Genomic DNA, 21,763 nt, shown 5'->3' with positions numbered 1-21,763 from the left:
TCAGTTCTCTAATTGTAGACATATTCTGTATCAAAATAAAAGTCCACCTTCAAAGTTGACTACAAATACATTTTCAACAAAGGAATAATTCCAGTAGAAAACTAGATACATGATACTGTCATGAACGTTCTAGCCCATAAAACTGAACAGTAGAAAGACCATCAAAGTCATCAATACCTGGACCATATTACTGGAGTTATTAACTGCACACAAGCTGAACTAGACAGTTTGCACTGAAAAACAAGAAAATTAATGACTATTCACTATGCATAAATAGTGCTATTTATGGATTGTATCTGTCCTCCAGAAGTGGAGGCAAGGGTTTATTTCAGGGGTGAAATCTAAAAAATTTCCCTACCGGTTCTGTGGGCGTGGCTTAATTGATGGGCAGGGCTTGGTGGTCAGATGACTGGGTGGGCGTGGCCAATAACAGATAATAAAAATAATAAACAAAGTATACAAAACAATAAGTGGTACCAAAAACCATCTTTCACACTTTACAAACACACAACACAACACAATACAACTGACACACACACAATGTAAAAGCAGCTGCACTTCACACAAAATGACCCTTGCAACAAGCAGGAACCTCACACAGCCACAAAAAGCTCAAAAACCAACTTTCACATTTTACACACACACACACACAACACAACACAACTCAACTCTCTCTCTCACACACACACACAATGCCACATACAGCTTTGTGAGATTTTGTGTGTTTGTGTAATTAGAGTGAAACACTACAGAAACACACCAAATCTCAGAAAGCTGCACAAATATTTTATTTTATTATTTTATTTTATTTTATTTATATTTTTTAGATCAGGGGTCTCCAACCTTAGTAACTTTAAGGTTTGTGGATTCCCAGAGTTCCTCAGCCAGCAAAGCCAGCCAGCATTAGTTGCTTGCTGAGGAAATAGATTAGCTAGCAACTAATTCTGTCTGGTGCTGAAAGTGAAACTGCTCTTTTTGGGCTGGGAAAGCCATGCGTTAGATCAGGTAAGTGCCTTAGAATCTCTTAAAATGAAGTTTTCTACTTGTAGAAAACATGTTTTTTAAGGTTCTGCCGATGAGGAACTCAAGGTGAGATCGCCAGAGCAGCCTTTAAAAAAAATTTTTTTAAAGTTTAAAGGCTCTGCCAATCTCAGCTGAGGGGTGGGATCCTCAAAGGCTTTTTTTTACTTTTAAAGGCATGTTTTCAGCTGAAGAAAAACTACTTTTAAAAGTTAAAAAAAAAATAACCTCTGCTGATGGTGCGATTCAGCAGAGGCAGGGGGTGGGGGCAAGGATTTTTGCCACCGGTTCTCCGAACCAGCAGCCGCCATCTCTACCGGATCAGGCGAGCCAGGCCAAACCGAGAACATTTCACCCCTGGTTTATTTCATGTCAAACCCATTTTTGGAGATAAATGCACTGACTTAAAAGAAGGAGAGGAAAATAGATATAAAACCTGAAATTGGTCACAACTGAAGCATTAAAAAAAGAAACTGTATACTTACTTTTGCTTGTTCAAGACCAAACTGTTCAAGCTAATGCAATCAAGGACAGAATTAGAAAATCATCAAATGATAGTAGTTCATATACTTAGCTCATGTATGAAGATCACGCAAATTGAAACAACAAAATAACACAGTCAACAAAATGATTCACTGGAACATCTGTAAAAATTATCATCTGCCAGTAATGAAAAATTGGTAGGAACTTATCTTTTTAAAAAATACTACTCAGAGACAACAGAATAGAAAAGAAAGAACTGGAGAAGATAACAAAATACAAAGAACTGCAAATAGAAATAGAATGACTCTGGCAAAACATAATCCCAACATATCTGGATTACCAGTTGAAAACCTTTGGCATTAATAAATCATCAACTGCAAAAGACAGTTTTACTTGGATCTGCTTACATCCTGCGACATATTGTCAAACAATATATGTCTACCTCACGTTCTTGGTAAGGATTCCATAAGTAGATAAAAATGCCAGATCCAGTTTAAACATCTGATAATTGTGCAATTAATAATAATAAACATCTTGTGATTGTGCAGACCATAATAATAGTTTACATCCTGTGACGATACTAGATATTTACATCAACCAATATAATATAACATCATAAATCTGGATGTGAGCAGACATTAAACTTCATTTCCATAAGACAAAGCCTCCACTGTAGACAAGATCTTCTTGATGATTATGTATGATCCTTGTTTCTCTGCTATTATTTTGTTTGCTTGCCTTTTTTATTAAGTGAGAGGAAGAAAAATCTTATTAATTGAACCACTAAATGTCAGGCTCCTCATGCAGAACATTTTGGTCATATATAATACAAAATAAACTACTATTTTGATAAACAGTAGATTAGCACCACACTAGATGTATGAATGAAGAAAACTATATTATTATTATTATTATGGTTGGTTGCATAGTCAGCCCCAGAGCTTAGTGTGGATGTGGCATCTTATATCTAGTATACATTTAAGTTTTAAAAATTGATTTTCAATTTTAGAATACAAAAGGTGTTTTACACTACAAAAACAATAACGCAATATATAATGAACATTATAGCAAAATTTGAGCCTCCAAAGTTCTTCTGTATTGCTATACCACAGGCATATGTCCAGTTATCCAAACTCCTTATGTGTAGCACTCAATATCTTTGCAGATCTTAAAGAAATTAAAAAGGAACACACCTGGATTATACTTGAATGGAAGTAAATTGGAATCACTGACCTGTGGATTAAGTTGGGAATGCAGAACAATATCTAATCCACTTGCAAATTATTACCCTCTTCTCGTCCCAGTGTGTCCATAGAGTTATAAATGGTTGAGTTAAAATCATCACATAACCAAAATGAAATTATCTTTACCTAAATAAAATCATTGTTCAAAGCCAGTTGGACTGAGAAAGAATATGGTATTTCCTTTTTCTGGCTGTTTTGTATCTGTAACATGGAAAACAGAATATAAGCATTATGTATTTATCTTTTTATATATGCAATGGATATCTACTGAAAGATGAGAATTAATTCCTACTTGTTCTGAATTTATTAATACATCCATTTTCAAGAAATCTGAAAGTGTGTTATGACTATGTCAATCTGAATTAAAATTACATCTTTGTTTACAAACAATAGGTATGCACACCCTTGGAAATTAAAGATTCTGATGCAAGTAATACATTAATTTAAATTCAAAGTAAAAAGGAATAGCTAAATATTTATTAACAGCATAGTTTAATATAATTTGTTTAACAGAATCATCCACACAAGCAGAAGTTTTGGTAAAATTTTCAACACTGATTATCTTTTCTGAGGTAATACTTATTAAAAGGGGATTAGTCTATATTCACATTTGAGGAAAAGCTTATCAGGAAAAGGAATGAGACTCGGCTGGCAGCATTGAAGTTTTTATTTGTAGTTGGAAAATGTGGCTTACTAGAGATAGCCTTTCACAAAGCTCTTTTGCCTTGAAATGTCAGCTCAGAGTGTTTAATTTTTTTCCTACCCTAATGTTAGGTTAAACTTTGCCAGATGATATTGTAAATATTTCATCCATGTATGACTTTATTTTTGGCTTTTTCCATTTTAACTGTGAAAGATTTAATTATGTGGGGCATTTGGAGGTGCCATCTTCAAATCACAGGTTAACAATGATTGTTTAACCATCATACTTGTTGAATAAGCTCCTAATAACATAATGTTTTAAAAAGTCTAATTTCCCTGTTTTAAAATTTCTATATTCATTTTTTTTTTAAGTCTAATTGTATGTTAAAAATGATGATTGCTCTTCAGCATTTTAAAACCTTATGAAAGGCAATTAAAAAGTGAGCATTTTTTGGGCAAATACTGTAGGTAAGACAGAAGTAGAATAATGTTAAGGAGATATACTCTATCTCCTTTTTCATCTCCAGGATATTTTCTACTTCTATTAAATTTAGTTGAATTTAGATTAATAAAATATGCTTGCATGTTTATAATTTTTATGCATAATAAAGACATATTCTACAGTATTTAATAGTTTACCCTTAATCTATAATGCTAGAAATCACAGAAAATGACAGATAGAAACATCTAACATGGTGCTTAATTTATCACCCCAGCCACTTTCTTAGCTTGTTTAAAATTATTTTAGGACATATGTCCAATAATTTTTGTAGGTGGGTTCCAAAAGTATTCAGATGATCATTTAATACAATGGTATTTTTTTAACTGACATTCTTGCTATAAATGTAAAGGTCAGTTAATTCTTTTAAATGTAGAAAAACTATCAATAAACTAGACCAGAACTGTGTTATTTTTTTATCCAATAATGCTGTCTTGAAGTCAGTCTATTAAATTCCAATCATAAGTAGTGTAAATGAAATCTCATAATAAAAACTTGCAGATTATGTTTATAAATTTAGCTAAAGTAGGTTAAATGTTATTTTGACTTCCATAATATTTTGTAAACAAGAACTGAATGAAAAAGAAGAAAGCAAAATGGGGGAGGGAGGATCTAACACTGTTATAGTCACATAGTTTTGGAATTAAAAAATATAACTTCATAAATGTTTTTCTTGAATATTGTAAAGCATCCATTCAATCTAACGTATCTAATGATTATGACTTAATATTATATATTCAATATAATAAGAAGTAATACTTAAGCTGAATATGTATTAATTTTCTGATTGGTACAGCATAGCTTTTAATATGAAATATATCTATATTGATGCTTAAGCATTAATTATTGTTTTCTCAGTGGTGATAGGCAATTAATAATCAATTCTTACATTTATTCTGTGGTATTCTAAAGGGACCTTCTTCTTTTTTACTGTTATTAAATGAATATTATGAAGCCACTTGTGGAACTGATAACATGAATGTAGTGTTTCCCCAGAAGGTGTAGATATTTTTTATATTCTAATACCTACAGTGATAATATTTCAGTCTTGAATAATTGTAATTGTTTGACTAAGATTTTGGTATTTTTCCTCTTCAGCTGCTGCTCTTGCTATTGGCTTCAAAGTGTCTGAAGTCACATTTTACTTTTTAGCAACTGGCACAGAAATTTCGGGTGCCTTCTCCCAGACATATATGATTTCAAAGCCAAACACGAGCTAAACATAACATAACATAAAAACATTGTTTTTATATTGTATTTATGTGTTTTTTAAGTGCCTGTAAACCGCCCTGAGTCCTTCGGGAGATAGGGCGGTATATAAATATGATCAAATAAATAAATAAATAAACACAAAGTTTCCTGAATTGTCATTTGAGGAAAATAATTTTCCTAAATATTGGATTTTAATAGCTAACAACTACTTTGCTGAGAACATTGTGATTGGACTATTGTGACTATCTACTGAGCTGATTTAAAATGGGCTTATGATGTAGTCTTAATAATTATATTATCAATTTACACAATTATGTAATAAAGACAATACACCATAAAAAATGAAGCATTTGCTGTGAAACTTTACAATATTTTTCTGTTTTCAGTTTTAATATATTTTTCACTTCTAACTTTTTTGTAATGACATGATCATAACCATAACATCATTATTGTTTCATTAAGCACTAGCATGTTAGAGTGTGCAGTTTCATTTTAATTTAGCTAAAGAAATAAAGGTAATGCTTTTAACAGACCTGCGCAATATCAGTGGCTTTTGGCTCAGTGTGTTATAAGTCAAAAGTGAATTGATTTTAGAAAATTGCTATAAACTCCATAATGACAAGAAATCAGAAATAATTTTTGTGAGCATGTCATTGAAAAAGAGTAATTTAAATTAACATTATGCTGAGGAAACAGGAATTACCTTGGCTTTCACTATCCTTATGTTTAGTTATCTCACTTAAAATACAATCCTCAGGTAGGTGGAGTATAGACCTTTTGACTTTATGGCTATCTACATATTATAATTTCACTCAGTATAAAATACTAATGCACTTTTCCCCTTTTTTTTCTATTTGAAACACAGTCACTTTTCAAAGAGGAGATGGCGGACTTATGAGCAATGGAAGGTATACTTGTAATTTATAGATCATACCTCTTTTTGGATTTCTCATATGTTTAGCTCGTTTACTTTTTTTTTTTTAGGAGCTAGAGGCAGAGAGAGATGATCAGATGTAAAAGTAGCAATTCTAGGAGGAATTTAAAGGATTAAACTGGCTTTTAATGATCTGTTGTACACTTAAGGAAATCAAGCCCAGATGTTTGATAACTCCCAGATGCCCAAGAAGAAATTAGTAGAAAATATCAGAAGGAATGTATTCATTTGTTTTCAGGATAGTTGTTGCATTAATTAGGCATTAGTAAATGAAGTTGCTGTTGTTTAAGAGACCGTATTGGCTTCCATTAAATTGCAGTGAATGAACAATTACACACAATCGTTCACAAAATAAATGATTCACAGAAGATGAATAAGTTGTAAATTGATAGGACTAGATTCTACAACTTTGGCCACTCAATTGAAATTGATAAAAGTTGATAACAGACCCATATATCGTCATATATTTTCTCAGTGCCAATATGGGGACTGTAATTAGGATCTGGTAATAACTTCCCATCTCCCATTGAATCAATATTTTAGCAAAAAAACGGATTAAGTCTAATGAGAGTACATAAATGAGAAGCAAGCTGTGTGATTGTCTTATTGCCGTTTCTATAGAAACCCATACTTCTCTCTGAAATTATACAGAAGGGATTATTGGGTTGCAAAAGAAATACTGTCATAAATGTAATGTACAAACATCTGATGAAAGACCTAATATGAAATTCTGATTCCCTCTATTACTTTTTGCTTTTAAATATGTTAATAAGTATACTCTCAATTTATTTGCTTCATATTTTCTCTCCATCTTTATTTAACTTACCAAATTTTAGGAACAAGATTAAACGTAGTGTATACCTTGGATTTTAGATTAAACCTAATGTATATCTCATCCATTTGTTTCAGTCAATATATATTCTGTCTTCAGTAGTTTACGAAAACTGAAAACAAACACATAGAAGTCTGCTGTCATAGGTAGAACTGCTACTTTGAATTTTCCATTAATCCCATTCAAACTTGCTTGCTTTTAAATTCATGCAAGAGCACTCAGAGGAAAATCTAGCATCTTCTAGATAGCAGACATACATTTGGTATGCAGGAAGTGAAAAAATAGTCACCAGAGGACTGGAAATGGTTGATTTAGAACAGTCACTTTGAATGATTATTCCCTTGAGGTAGCAATTTATCATTTCTTCCTGGTTTAGGATTTTTCAGTGGTACAGCCTATTCCTTCTTTTCAGCCCAGACAATAGAACTCATTTGGATTATAGCAAACTGTTGTGTGGTTATGCCACCAGTTTCTACAGGCAGTAGTCAGGTTTATACAGAATGAAAATTTACTCTGAAGATTTTTAAGTGCACAGACTTTACCATTTTAATATAAAATTACTTTACAAATTTCATAGCATTGTTAAAACTGTTTGTGGAGTAAATTGAATGTGTTTATTACAGTTGCATAGATTTCTCACATTAATACTTTATTATTGGAATTTTTTTTTTAGTCGGCCAGGCTTGTTAAATGCAAGCGATCCAAGTTATCCTTGGCTTGCAGATTCTTGGCCTGCTACCAGCCTTCCTGTTAACAACAGTACCAATGGACCAAGTGATCTTGGGAATTTTGGTCGTGGAGGTACATTTTCCAATTTCTTAATATGTAGGATGTCTATGGCAGGACACATTGTTTCTTTATCCAACAGGTTTGTTAGAAAAAATGATGATGGAAATATAAACAATGAGAATAAAAAGTGCCAGTAATGATATATTGTTACACTATATATTTATATAAACGCTTTTCTATATCATCAAGAGGTTTACAAAATAAAATATTTATTATATTTAGTCAATTTTTATAATTGTTCTCCTGACATAAACTCAGGATGTCATACAATTAAAACAGCATAATATTGTAAAAATAAAGTATAATAAACCTGTTATACAATCCATCAATTAAAAGCAAACTATCTGGATGTGTTTAAAAACCACAAAAAGCTTCTGATGTGTGGAGAGTGGAGGGAGGGGAGAAATAAAATGGCTCATCAAGGCTTTACAGAAGGCAGACCCTTCAGATCATTGGGGGATGGTTGTGATAGAGAAGGTAGGTCTCCTGTGTCCCATAAATGATATTGCTGAAATGACAAAATCTGGAAAATACCTACCCTGTCAAATCCCACTGCCATCCAGGGCAGCTTGCAAAGTGATTAATTGTCATCAAGGACAATCCCGTATAAAGCACATTGCAGTAATCTCAGCCACAGGGAATCACATGGTATACAAATTTAAAAAATAAATAAACTAGAGGTGACCATGAATAAGGTGGTGCAAGCCGTGACTCTTCAGACAGGAGGTATGAATCTAGTATAACCTCAAAAATCACACAACAGCTCTGTTTGAAGGTGTAGTTCCATTCAGAACCAAACATAGAATATCTGACATCCAAAATTCCCGAAAATCCACAGCCACTCAGTTTAGCCATTTGAAATCTGTCGTTCTAACTATATAAATCAAAACTTGTGCAATAATCCCATTGATTGGCTAAATATATAGCAAGTTACAAGTTATCCTGGTTCCAAGCCTGTCAGTTCCAGTTATATTATGATCTTGCATATCATAAACAAAAGCATAAACAAAAATCATTAGTTAATTGAAAGTCAGTGCAATCACTTTCAATGGGTATAAAACTAAAAACGGAGTATCCCAATCAGCAACCTGGCCTTAGCATTCTACTCTAAGCAATTCAGTGCAAGAATCTGAATTAAAATATAGTATAAGTCATTGGCTCCACTATTAAAATGCTCCTATTTTTAATTTTTCTTTCTAACATTTCTGCCTTTTTAAAACTTAAATCAGTTAAGTCCCTGCAGTCTGGAACAAGTGGGAGTATCTCTTCATATTCTTCTGGGTAACATCTGCTCTGGTCCTTGCAAAGTGCAAACATATCCTTCCTCATTCTTCTCAGGGTTAAACATTCCCAGTTCATTCAATCACTCTTTATAGTTCCCTGATCATTCTTTTCTTTGAACCTATACAATTCATCTATTTGTCTGTGAGTGGTTCTCAGAAGTGGAAGGTGTGTTCAAGGTAGGCCTTCTCTAGCAGAATAAAGAATTAGCTTTTAAACTGCATTGAGTCTGCAGAGTCTAATATAAAAATGCTATAAATGAATATTATTATTTTAATTTGGACACATTTCTAATTCATTATTTCTATATTTGTCTTTTGGCTGCCCTATGAAAATAATAATTCATATTTAATTTGACTATTCAGATTAATAATTAATGGTTGTTCTTCTATTATACTGTTTTTCACAAATGCTGTTGTCAAACTACGCACAGGTCATGGTATATCAGGGTATTTCATTTCTTTTCCTAAGCATATAATTTTCACAAATTGGTCCTAACTAGCCTATTAACTTTTCCATTTGAGAATTTGGTTTATGCCATTTATTGAAATAAAATGAGGAATAAAAAGACTTTGTACTGCATTAAGGTAAATATTAATATTGTGGTCATTATTCTGGATAAATAATATTTGCCCACTTGATTTTATAGTAATGAAGGTCATTCCCTTGTATTTCACTTAGTGGATTAAAATAATTTTGATGAATAATCAAAACATTTCATCTTCTAATATTAAATTTAAAGTAACTCTATGTTTTAGCATATTTCAGGTCTCAATTAGGTGAAGTTCTTCAAAATGAAAAAGGAAGACATTCCAAAATAATTTATTCTTTTTATTTTGTCTTCTTAAAATTATCCAGATGATTTTAAAAATAAATACATGAAAACAGTATTGACCGAGACTCTTTCAAAAGAATAATGGAAGATATCTCTGTGTTCCTTCAGTGGTTTGTTCAGTGCTCGCAAGATGGAATGCGGGGCAGGATACAAGGAGATTGTTTCTTCTGTGATTTTTATCATATCCCTTGAGCACGACAGTGTCATTGGCACTGACATAAAATGAACAATTGGAAGTAGTGTTCAGGACAGAAATATTCCAAGCTTCATTTTCACAGCTGAAGATATGGAGGAAATATGGCTTTTAAGCAGTGAGATGTGAAGGACAAGTGCAAAGTTTGTCAAAGATGCTGATAGAAAGGCATAGGCTGTACATCATTTTCCCTTCACTGGCTCATGGAAACTGTCTCAGCTGAAAAGCAAATGTGCAGCATGATATATTTATTTTTCATATTAAAACCTTGATAGCTTAGTATTTTTTTTCTTTATAATACTATTTTTTTCCTTCCATTTCTCTGTTTGCATCACAGATGTGCTACCTCCAATGCCAGGGGATAAAACTGCCACAATGCTTTCTGATGGAGCCATTTATAGCAGCATTGACTTCAGTACCAAAACTAGTTACAATAGTTCCAGCCAAATAACACAAGCTACTCCATATGCCACAACACAAATACTGCATTCCAACAGCATCCATGAATTGGCAGTTGATTTACCAGATCCTCAGTGGAAAAGTTCAATTCAGCAGAAAAGTGACTTAATGGGATTTGGTTACTCTCTTCCAGATCAGGGCAAAAGCAACAATGGTGATTCTTGTTCTTAATTTTCTTTTATGAGTATGTTCTCTGCATGGGAAGAAAATTATGGTTTGGCCTCTTCTGTTCCCACTTCCTTTAATGTATCTTGCATGTATTCTAAAACTTTACAAATACAACTAATTGGATTATGCTATTTCAGTTTCTTTTATCTTTTGCCAGTTTCGAATATCTGCACTGCATCCTGCTACCCATATGATACACTAGGTTAAATATTTAATACATCTTACTTATAAACTGATGAAGAGCTAACTGCATGTTGTGCATGTGCTATAAACTAATCACAAAAAGGTACTATGACCTTTGCCCTTCAACCCTTAGCTTTGCTTTACATCCCTGACTACCGATTGGCTGAGGGATTGTCTAATAGAATGCCACACAACCAGTCACAAGATTTCAGCACCACCAGCTCTCACAACAGTTCAGAAAGGAGTGACAGCCTCTCAGGTTGGTTTCAATACAATTTACATAAGAAGGAAGTTTTTATTTTTAATTCAGTTTTATAACCCTAAAAGACTCAAGATATATGATCAATTACTGGGTATAACTCTTGTGTAAACATACCTGAATGAGTCATATATAATCATATATAAATTGTTATTTTGCTTTTTTGAAAAATATACTTTATTTGCTCAATTTAAGAAGATAATTTAGAGAACACATAAATTATGTATGAATTTATTTCCTATATATCTGAGCATGAATGGAAATTTTATTACATAAAATTTTCACCTTTCTGGAGCAGTACTTCCTTTCTATAAATTAATCACTTTACAGCTTTGATTTTCTCTAAGGATATTTATGAGGGTTTTTTTTATTGTACATACTATTATTGGTCACATATTCTCATACAGCATCACAATATCTCTGAGGTCCAGTATAACAATACATTCAGTAGAAGAAATATATTGGAATTGAAAGATAAGCATTTAACATATTTAGAGCTATATCCAAACATAAAGCAAAGGTTGTATGCTGTATATTGTAGTGTAATTATTGTATATGCCATCAAAATGGGTCACATTACATAAACCACATTATAAAATCCCACTGCAATATAACAAATTGTATTACGCATGCCATATTTTTAAAAAAATCAAAATTTAATAATGTGTGAAGTTATTTTTAGTATTTCTATTGTCTTGTCAGTTTCTATTTTTATTATTCTTTACTTATTTCTCTATATGTATATTTTCTGTAAGCCCTATATTACCTTTACCCGTTCATAATTCTGTGTAATTGCCTAATTCTGTTTGATGTTTCATTCTTCTTTGGCATATAGCACATATAGCATATAGCACCAAATATAGTAGGATCATTAGCTATTACTAAGTTTGAATTTCCATAAAATGTGATATAGTCTCATCATGGATATATGTATACATTCTCATCTATTTTTTTCCATTCCTCATTGTTCATTTCTCCATGAATAATCTTTTTTTTCCATAATTGAGAGGGAGGCTATGGAAGTGAATAGATTCAAAGTATTACACTTGTACATTAGTTTGCATTTTTAGCTGAATGCTGCAAACGTAGTCCAGCAATAAACTGCTTACAGAGTTTTTTTAGACTTTAACACCCACACTTGGCTTTGTGTCTGGAAATAAGCCAAATGAATCATATTTGGGATTGTGTTCTTAATAACTGAGAAGTCAGCATGAGAAACAGTATTATAAATACTCTTTGTTTTGAAGCACTTTGTTCTGGTGTTTTATTTTTCCTAACACATATTGCATGAAAATTTAAAACAGACAAAATAAATCTATAAATACAGTTTTGACACAAGAACATTTTAACTTTTATTCAACTTATGATTCATTGTGCTTAAGTTATAAAGAGTTTGTTAAATGAAAAGAAGTAATGCTTGACAATTATACAGGCTCTTTTCACGCCACACCACTCTATTATTATTTTTAACTTATGTCAGCTATAACATCTTGCTGTTTAGTAAAATAAAAATAGAAAAAAGTTCTTTTCATGCTTTCACTCTTTTTTTACATGTGCCATCTGGAATCAAAACTGTTTCTGGAAATAGAAATATGTAAATTATTAACTTAGCTTCTTCATATTTTTGTAATGCTTCTTGATTTCAGGTGGGAAAGGAGGAAAGAAAAAGAAAAACAAAAATACTCCCAAGACTCAGAAAAATAATGGCTCTACCTGGGCCAGTGTTCCTCTCCCACCTCCTCCAATACATCCGCTTCCAGGAACAGAGTTAGAACACTATGGGGTGGATCTACAAGAACAAGGGTAATGTATTTTCCTTTGAATAATTTTGAATCCAGTATCTGACACTAAAGCTGTCAAATATTGTCAGGTGGGACAGCCATTTATTGTGAAGTTTGAAGAGAGATTGTAAGCATAAGACTGTTTTTATACATTTTTTGCAATAGTGTTTTAATTCATCTGGCTCAGTAATCCTTGCTCCATACACTTCCATTACAAATGCACATTTTCATTGCTCTACTGAAAGTTTAAGAGAAGATTCAATTTCAAATGATCTTCCATAGATACGGATGTTTCTTTTATATCCTTAATTGCTACTGGTAATGTCATGTCATTTCCAGTATGGTTTCTTTATTCTTCAGACTAATAATTCACATCAATAACATGGACCTCACAGATCTAAGTGGGTATCTATCTAGTTAAGATCTCCAGGTAATCATACTTAATTTCTAAATCATAGGGTTCCTATACTTTATAATACTTTGTAGAATCATTATTGAATTCTAAGCACTTTATATATTATAGCTTAGAGATGCAAATTCCAATCACAATGTTTTTGTATTAATAATAAACATGAACTAGTGGTTGAGGTCAGTGGTGAATTCTGAATTGGTTTACTACCAGTTCGCTGGTGTGCATGTGCAATGCGCACCGCACACTAAATGCAAGGTATGCCTGTGCAGTGCACGCCAAAAGGAGTCATATGGGGTAAGTAGAACAGCACATGCAGGACTGATTAGCTGTACTGTGTGATCTTTTTTTTTACTTTTAAAAACATTTTTTTACAACCTATTCAGCTGAATAGATTGTTTAAAAAATGCTTTTAAAAGTAAAAAAAAAAAGAGGCTCTGATGATCATGTAGCTCAGTTGGGATCGTCAGAGCCCTTTATTTTTTACCTTTTAAAAGCATTTTTTAAAAGAAGCGGCAAGCAGGCAACCGGGCATTGTGTGGGCACGGGCGCAGGAGGGGCAGGGAGTTTTGCTACCAGTTCTCCAAACTACCCACCTTCATCGCTACCGGTTCAGCCGATCCAGTCCAAACCGGGAGCATTTCACCCCTAGTTGAAGTGCTGTCCTAGAAACCAAGAGACTGAATTGTAGCCCTGCCTTAAGTATGATAGCTGATTGGGTGACTTTGGGCTCTCTATCTCTGCCCATCTCACCTCACAAGGTTTTTGTGAGGAAAAAAAGGAAGAGGAAGGAGTGTTATGTATGTTTTCCACCTTGAATTACTTATAAAAAGTAATATAGTCAGAATAAAAAAATATAAGAAGTAAATTTAAAAAATGACCACCCAATAGAATCTATGCACATGTTCATAATATTAAAAAAAAAACAGTATCACCCATTACCATTGAATTGATGGACTTCTTTTCACCGGCTGTGTTTAAGTGAAAGCTAGACTGTGTCTGTTGTAGATACTTAATTCCTCAACTGAATCAGGGTTAAATTCAAAGGTCTAAATCAGGGGTGTCAAACTCACATCCTCATGGTGGCGTCACATGACATATTGGGACTTCGCTAAACTCAGCATGGGCATGGCCAGCATGTGATGCATTTAGCCTGTGGGCTGGGAATTTGACAGCCCTGATCTAAATGGACTCTTTCAATTCTACAAATGTATGAAATATATGACTCTGAGTTCATTGTGATATTTATTGGAATGATTTAATACATCCTAGTATACAGTAGACATTCTTTCATTTAATTCTTCAGCACACATTTTCATAGCTGAAATTCTTACCTAAAATTTGTTTTCATCAGAGAATGCTTTATGAAACTTAAAACCCTTGATTAATAATGGAACCAAGATCTGGTACAATAAAAAACTAGGAGAAAAAGAACTGGAATTGCCCCCAAATGTTTCCCTTAATTCTGTTGGTGCATTGTAAAGATAGTTTTTGTCGTACAACCATTCATTCAGGGATCATTCAAAGTTACAACAATACTGAATAAATAATAGTTATGACCAATCCTCAGCATTTTGTCTGAGCCAGCAACTTGCCATCACCTGACTGGCAATATGGGCAGTTGCAACAGATTATACTTGAACAATTGCACTGCCTTACAGTCATTTGATCGCCATTTGCTATCTTCCTGCCAGCTTTCCCAGAAAATCAATAAAGCTAGCAGGGAAAGTTACAAGCCACTAGGATAAGTTTCCCCCATCTATGTACCCTTCCCCAGTCCATCTGCATTCAAACCATGCCAAGCCCTTGAGCCCCCCATACATCTTCCTCAACACGTCTCCCTTGTACTATCACATATCCTCCACGAGCCTTGCCACACTTCCCTCATATCTCCATGTATGCTCATGCACCTTCACACACTCTCCTAGGCCTTGCCACATTTCCCTCACACTCTTGTGCACCTCCATTCATCCTTGTGAATGGATCCTCACTGTACCTTCCTCAAATGCTTGTACATCATCATGCACCCCCTCCAACTGTCATGCAACCCTGCACATCCTCACCACACCATCTTGGCACCTTGCCCACACTCACACACCCTCCCTGAGCCTTGTTACACCTCTCTTGCACTTTTGTGCATCTCCTTGCACCCTCTACTGCCTGGCAGCAGTTACATATCTGTTTGCCCGCAAGCTTGCAGGCAGCATAAAATTGCAACTTCCTTCCAGCTTCCTCACTGACTTGTTTGTGGGAAGCTAGCAGGAACTTTGCTCACTTATCAACGTGGAATTCAGTTAACAATGGCAACTGGGACTGCAGGGATTGCTGTTGCTAAGTGTTACAGTTGCAGTTTATGATCACATCACTTAGCTACAGAAATTGCAATCTCAATTGCTATTGTAAGTCAAGGACTAAATATTTAACATTAATTGTCTGTCCAGTTATAAATGATACTAGCAAAACATACATCTACATTTGTTCCATAGTTTGCACAATGATTTGTTTGCTTGACATTGCTGGTCATGTCAGCCAAAGGAAGGATATTTTAAAGACACTAGCAAGAGCTTTTTATTGTTGATTAAAACACTGTAAGAAATAGCAAAAGTCAGAATAATATTTTTGAAAAAGGAGGAAAGATAAAATCTTAGCTTTACTGAAACAAGTGACATATTTATTCTAATTCTACAACTGTATGCTAATACTTCGCTTTATAATAATTAGGTTATTTATTTTATTAGCTTTATATCTTACCTTTTTCCTGCAGGAATTCAATGCAGTATACATTTATCCCCCTTGTGTGACACTTCCAGTGTTAGCTTCGTAACAGACTGGTGTTGTAGTCTGAACATTTACAAAGTCACCCTGTGAATTTCATGGTTGAGCAGAGTTTTAAGTCAGAGTGCCCTTAACAACAATGATGGATATCTACCATCTTTATTACATAATTTTTAAAACTTTAAGTCTCAAATGTGAACCAAAATAATGTATTTTGTAGGTACAACAGTGATGATTGGTGCCCACCTTTACCAGTCCAAACATATTTGCATCAGGGAATGGAGGATGAACTTGAAGAAGATGACAGAGTTCCTACACCTCCTGTCCGAGGAGTGGCTTCTTCCCCTGCAATCTCTTTTGGACAACAGTCTACTGCAACATTAACTCCCTCTCCCAGAGAAGAAATGCAACCTATGCTTCAGGCCCATCTTGATGAGCTGACCAGGGCATATCAGTTTGATGTAGCAAAGCAAGCATGGTAAATGTGACTGTCATCAAAATTCACTTGCATATGGTTAAAAAACTGATAGGTCCTAGCTTCAGCAGATAGACACAACTGTATAATAAATAAAGAATTTGCTAGATTAATTATTGGATATATGCAGATTATTTCCTCTTGACAGAATCATGACATAAATGACTTTATCACTCAAACTACCAACTAATGAATATAAGTTTCTTGAATTATATGACCATTTCTTTCTTTTTTAAAAAACTAAGATTATCTGTTTTATTTAAGGTGGCTTATAAAAAGGATCCCATTGCTGCCTCTATTTCAAAAGCCCATTATATACATACATACATACATACATACATACATACATACATACATACATATATGTAGGTCTTTGGTTGTTCGGGTTTTCTCCCGTGTAAAATTGGAAATGTCTTGGCAACGTTTCGATGAAGTCTCATTCGTCATCTTCAGGCTTCAGCTTCGTGCTTCTGGGAGCAAATGCACGAAGCTGAAGCCTGAAGATGACGAATGAGACTTCGTCGAAACGTTGCCAAGACATTTCCAATTTTACACGGGAGAAAACCCGAACAACCAAAGACCTACATACAAACACCCGTGAAAACCTCAGAAAACAAATATATATATATATATATATATATATATATATATATATATATATATATATTTATATGTGTGTGTGTGTGTGTGTGTGTGTGTGTGTGTGTGTGTGTGTGTGTGTGTGTGTGTGTGTGTACTTCTTATATAAGGACTAGTGAGATGTGGAAAAAGGTTACAGATAAGTAAGTAGTGATTAACGAAGTACTTCTTTAATTTTGCTTTTATGCTTGAGTTGGTAGTTCACATATTCCATTCCAAAGCTACATTATATCAGGTACAAACTATAACTGTATTGTAGGAATGATTAAGGAAAATTTGTGGGCCTCTTGAAAATCTGTATGGGTAAATATTATCCTAGACTGAACGTTTTAAAATATATGCATCCGGGGTATTTTTTCAGTTAATTGTAGAATTTACTGAACCAGTGTTCCTGGTTGCATTCAGTTCAAAGTTGACCTGAACGATCATGACAAGCTGAGTATATGATCCTGGTATATAAAGCTATAATAGGATGCAAGACTGAGAAAAATGTATTTATAGTGTAAGTGGCCTGAATTACAAGATGTACCATACAGTTGCCCCAAGTTTTAAAACATTCTATAATGTCAGATTGAAGTTTTACTAGGATTTTACTTTTCAGCTTATAGGTACTAGTAACTATATTTGAAAGAGTGCTAACACATATGTAGTTTGTGTTATTAGTTTCAGACAACAAACTGATCATTAATAATTGGGTTTCCAAAGTACAAAATCCAAGAATGTAAACATGATTTATTACAAAGAAGTTGTGACCCTACGCATCCTTTCACAAATAGTTTTCTCATCTAGTGATTATGATTTCCAAGTGAATAAAACTTAAATCCTTTCATCTAGCCATTCTAGAACTATAAGTTAGATAAAAAAACAATTGTCATATAAATACAAATAAATTCTTAATTGCAAACTACAGTTTTATCAATTTCTAAATAAAATATACATCATTACAATATTAATTAGTACAATAATAATTATTATATTAACGTAAATGGTCATTTTACCTTTTCTGGCAATTCTCCTATTTTGTTTTCTGATTCTCCTTTTCAAGTTTTACTCACTGGTTCTATCTATATAAGACTTCAACAGAGTATTGCTGGAAGGGCTACAGTACCCTATTGAAGTGAAACTCAGTGATGGAACATTCTCTCATGCAGTATTCATAAAGAAAATGCTATGCCCAAGACAGAATGGATGAGTGGATTAGGATGGGAGAGAAAATATAATAGAATTTCCTTTCAATTAATATATTTTCACATGGCAGAATTGTCTCTGTCCTTTGAAAAAGAACTGACTTCTCTTAAAGTACAAGGCTTTTTCATGGAAAAATAATATGGGTATATTAATATTCACACTTTTTGTGTAGCCACTCTGAATCAGAGAGAATGGAGACTATAGAAGGAAATGTTTTTAAAATACATTGCATTTTTTATTTCAGATATAGGGGGTATCATTACTATGTGGAGCTTTATACTGTTTCATTTGCTACCAATTTTCTTTTTCTATGTTTTCCTTATATTACAAACACTAAATGCAAGCACTTAGTTGTGTTTTTTTTAAATAATCAAGTTCATATGCCCATTAATGAAGGCTAGAAGTATTTTTAAATGCTTAAAAAAAAATCAACCCTGTGAATATATAGCTTATCCTGCAGGAACAAGCTGACTCCCTTGTTCCTTATCATCTGAAAGCCTATGGAATTTGGAAGAATTGGTGCATCCATAGAGACTTTATGAAAAGCACAGGTTAAGGGGTCAATCAATTAGTTTCTATACTGCTTCTGTGACCTCGGAGAAGAAGTGATAAATGCTAAAATCCTTTCATTTCTTGGCAGACACTTTCTTAAAATAGAGATTCTCTGGGTCTCATGTAATTATGGTCCTGCAAAAAGGACTGTCAGGAAAACAAGCTTGGACAATTGCAGTGATTCTTTCTTTCCCTTCCTTCCCTTAATTAAATGTGTTCGTGTTTCAGTGTTTCACATAAAGTTGATGGAGAGATACTTAGTAGCAATTAAGAATCAGTTTAAGTTTAGGAATTACCAGCTTTTAAAGAATCTTGCTTAAATACAAATCAGAAGGTATAGTAAACATGAGAGTGGACCCTGAAATTAAAGATACATAGAGCTCACTGTAATGGGTTGAGAACTTTCTAGCATTTCCTAAGAATTTTTTTTAACCTGGAATATTCTTATCCAGCCTTCCTGTAGAATTTTAGAAGTTGAAATACCGAACCTTTTCCTATAGTATCAAATTGACATGTTATGGAATTAAAATAAAATGTTCCAAGGTGCACTGTTTTATCACAGTACAGGAACCGTTACATGCAGCTGTTTGAAATCTTACAAGTTGGCAAGTTGCCTCCAAACTCAGCTGCCCTGCTGTCTGCCTATCATTCGTCTCAAGCACTAATCTTACAACATATACAGATTTCTCTCACATGCTTTAAAATGGAAGGAGTAATTAAGCCTCATTATCCATCTGCAATTAATTCCCTGAAATTGATTCTTCAAGTAGTTATCTTAAATTCATGTAATCCATTCTCATCCCTTCTCAGAAGAATTTCCTGTTATTTCCCAAGTGAACAGAAACAGAAATACCTCCATAGGTGTACATGGGGAGGAGGGGCAGAAAGGATTGAAGATGAGGGAGTGAGACTCCTAATATTTATGATGAGATATTGTTATGTTCTGTTATTATGTTACGTTACATTGGGTCTGGATAGTGTAGTTAGAGTGTCACTTTTGACGGGTAGACCAAGGTTCAAATCCTGGCTGGTACCTATCTTACCAGTAGAGTCCTTGGGCAACAACATGCTAATGTTTCATCTGCCTATCTCAAATATGTGAGTGACACAAACAAGGAGTATTGTGGCAGCTCATACATTGCCCCAATTAACGAGGTTTGCATAAGATTTTGGGGAACCACAGCACTCTGATAATAAGGGCACTACTGGAACAAATCATGCATAGACAAGACAAAATAATCTGGAATTGTTACTACAACAATAGATTTAATGAGAGGGGATATATGAAATGTATGAGTGAATGGACAGAAGACCTGCATCCCCATTAACTAGAAACAATGCTCCAGAACAATGAAGAAAATGCTGGTGCCACAATTAGAGATAGATCAACATTATTCTGAACTCAACAATACCTGAAAGAAAACTCGGGGGCAGCCAACAACTGAAAATAGAATGTCACTGCAACCCGCTCCTTTACAGAGCATAGCAGCTGGCTTGACGCAAAAGATCATGCATAAAGTAGTTACAGTGAACTTTCTAAAACCTGTTTATCAATGATCAGTTGGGAAGTACCATCAGATAGTATGCTAGAAGATGTTAATAGAGCCTGTAGGAGATGACCAGGCTGAGCCCAAGGGAGAGGTCAGGCTCTTCATCAGTCTCAATATCCTTTGCACCCACAAGAGATCTAAGTGCAATCCATCTTGAATTGATTTTAGCTACATTCAATTTGCTATGACTGTTACTAGTTCAGATTATTGTAGAGAGTGTTATCATGCAATAAACTTGTATTCATTTGAACTGCCTTGCTTCATGATTACTTGCACTTAACAAAGCCCACATGAAAATCCCTACAACCACCATACCTCAAACAAATCTACTGGTATATGCTACAGTTGTTGTAATCCTAAACTATGCAGTCAAGAAGACTAGCAGTACATACCCCTGGAAAATGAGGTTAGAGATTAAGATTAAGGTAATGAATAAAGGAGAATATTTGTAACTCAGGGTTGAAATGAGGGTTCCTTGGTTATCTCTTAGCTTGGTTGTTTTTCTTGCAGATGTTTTATTACTCAAACTAGGTAACATCATCAGTGTAGAGTGGAGTTTGCTCTCAGTTTATATTCTAATGATTTATCCTGTCAGTATTGGTAGGGGTGGTCTTAAGAAGTTCTTTGGTTGAGCTGTTTACTACTAGCTTTTTTGGCCTCTCCTTCATTGGGGTATTGTTTACTCCTTGATTGTTGGTCTGATATTCATGTTGGAGTTAATCTATGCTCATAAGGGTGCTGATTGCTGGTGGAAAGGTATTTTGGTCTTTTTGTTCCCTTTTTGGCTTGTAGATTGTCTCTTGTATGTAGATATTGTGTAAGTCTATGTGCCTATTGATGGCTAATTTGTCAGAGTACCAAATCTCCAGAAATTCCCTAGTGCTTTTGGACTTGGCTTGGTCCAGGATGGTCATAGTTTCCTAGTTGAACCTGTGGTTAAATCTGTCCATATGTTGTGAAATTAGAGTTTTCATCATGTTCTCTAACTGCTAGCTGGTGTTCATGGATGTGTTCTGCCAATCTTCTGCCTTTTTGTCCTACATAGTGGCAATTGTAGTCATTACACTCTATGTTATAGATGATTTCTTTTTTTTCCTCTGGGACTGCTGGTCTTTTGGTTTACTTAGGATGTTTTGAAGGTCTTTAGTTGGCTTGTATGCTATGCTGATTCCATGTGGTTGTAGTACTCTGTCGGTAGTTTCTGATACATTCTTGATGTGTTATTTTTATAGTTTATGTTGGTTTTGCTATATTGGGTTGAGTGGTCAGGCACTTTTTGCAGCAACCCTGTACAGCAGAAAAAGGAAACAGAACATCTATACAAATCTTCCAGCAAAATGGATATCCACACAACTTTATCA

General features: G+C 34.0%; 1 protein-coding gene across 9 annotated transcripts in view; it reads left to right on the top strand.

The window, feature by feature from the left end:
• The window catches only part of ROBO2 (roundabout guidance receptor 2), a 668,594-nt gene that overhangs the window by 629,916 nt on the left and 16,915 nt on the right, over positions 1 to 21,763 (top strand). For all 9 annotated transcript variants that reach the window (XM_058184861.1, XM_058184864.1, XM_058184867.1 and 6 more), the window contains 5 exons: positions 5,966 to 6,008; positions 7,540 to 7,667; positions 10,302 to 10,577; positions 12,680 to 12,836; positions 16,219 to 16,476. In XM_058184861.1, coding sequence (XP_058040844.1) covers positions 5,966 to 6,008; positions 7,540 to 7,667; positions 10,302 to 10,577; positions 12,680 to 12,836; positions 16,219 to 16,476 — 862 coding nt within the window. The remainder of the gene's footprint in view (positions 1 to 5,965; positions 6,009 to 7,539; positions 7,668 to 10,301; positions 10,578 to 12,679; positions 12,837 to 16,218; positions 16,477 to 21,763) is intronic.

The sequence above is a fragment of the Ahaetulla prasina genome, chromosome 5, assembly GCF_028640845.1.
Source record: "Ahaetulla prasina isolate Xishuangbanna chromosome 5, ASM2864084v1, whole genome shotgun sequence".
Taxonomy (NCBI): domain Eukaryota; kingdom Metazoa; phylum Chordata; class Lepidosauria; order Squamata; family Colubridae; genus Ahaetulla; species Ahaetulla prasina.
This window is presented reverse-complemented; position numbering and strand designations above follow the sequence as displayed.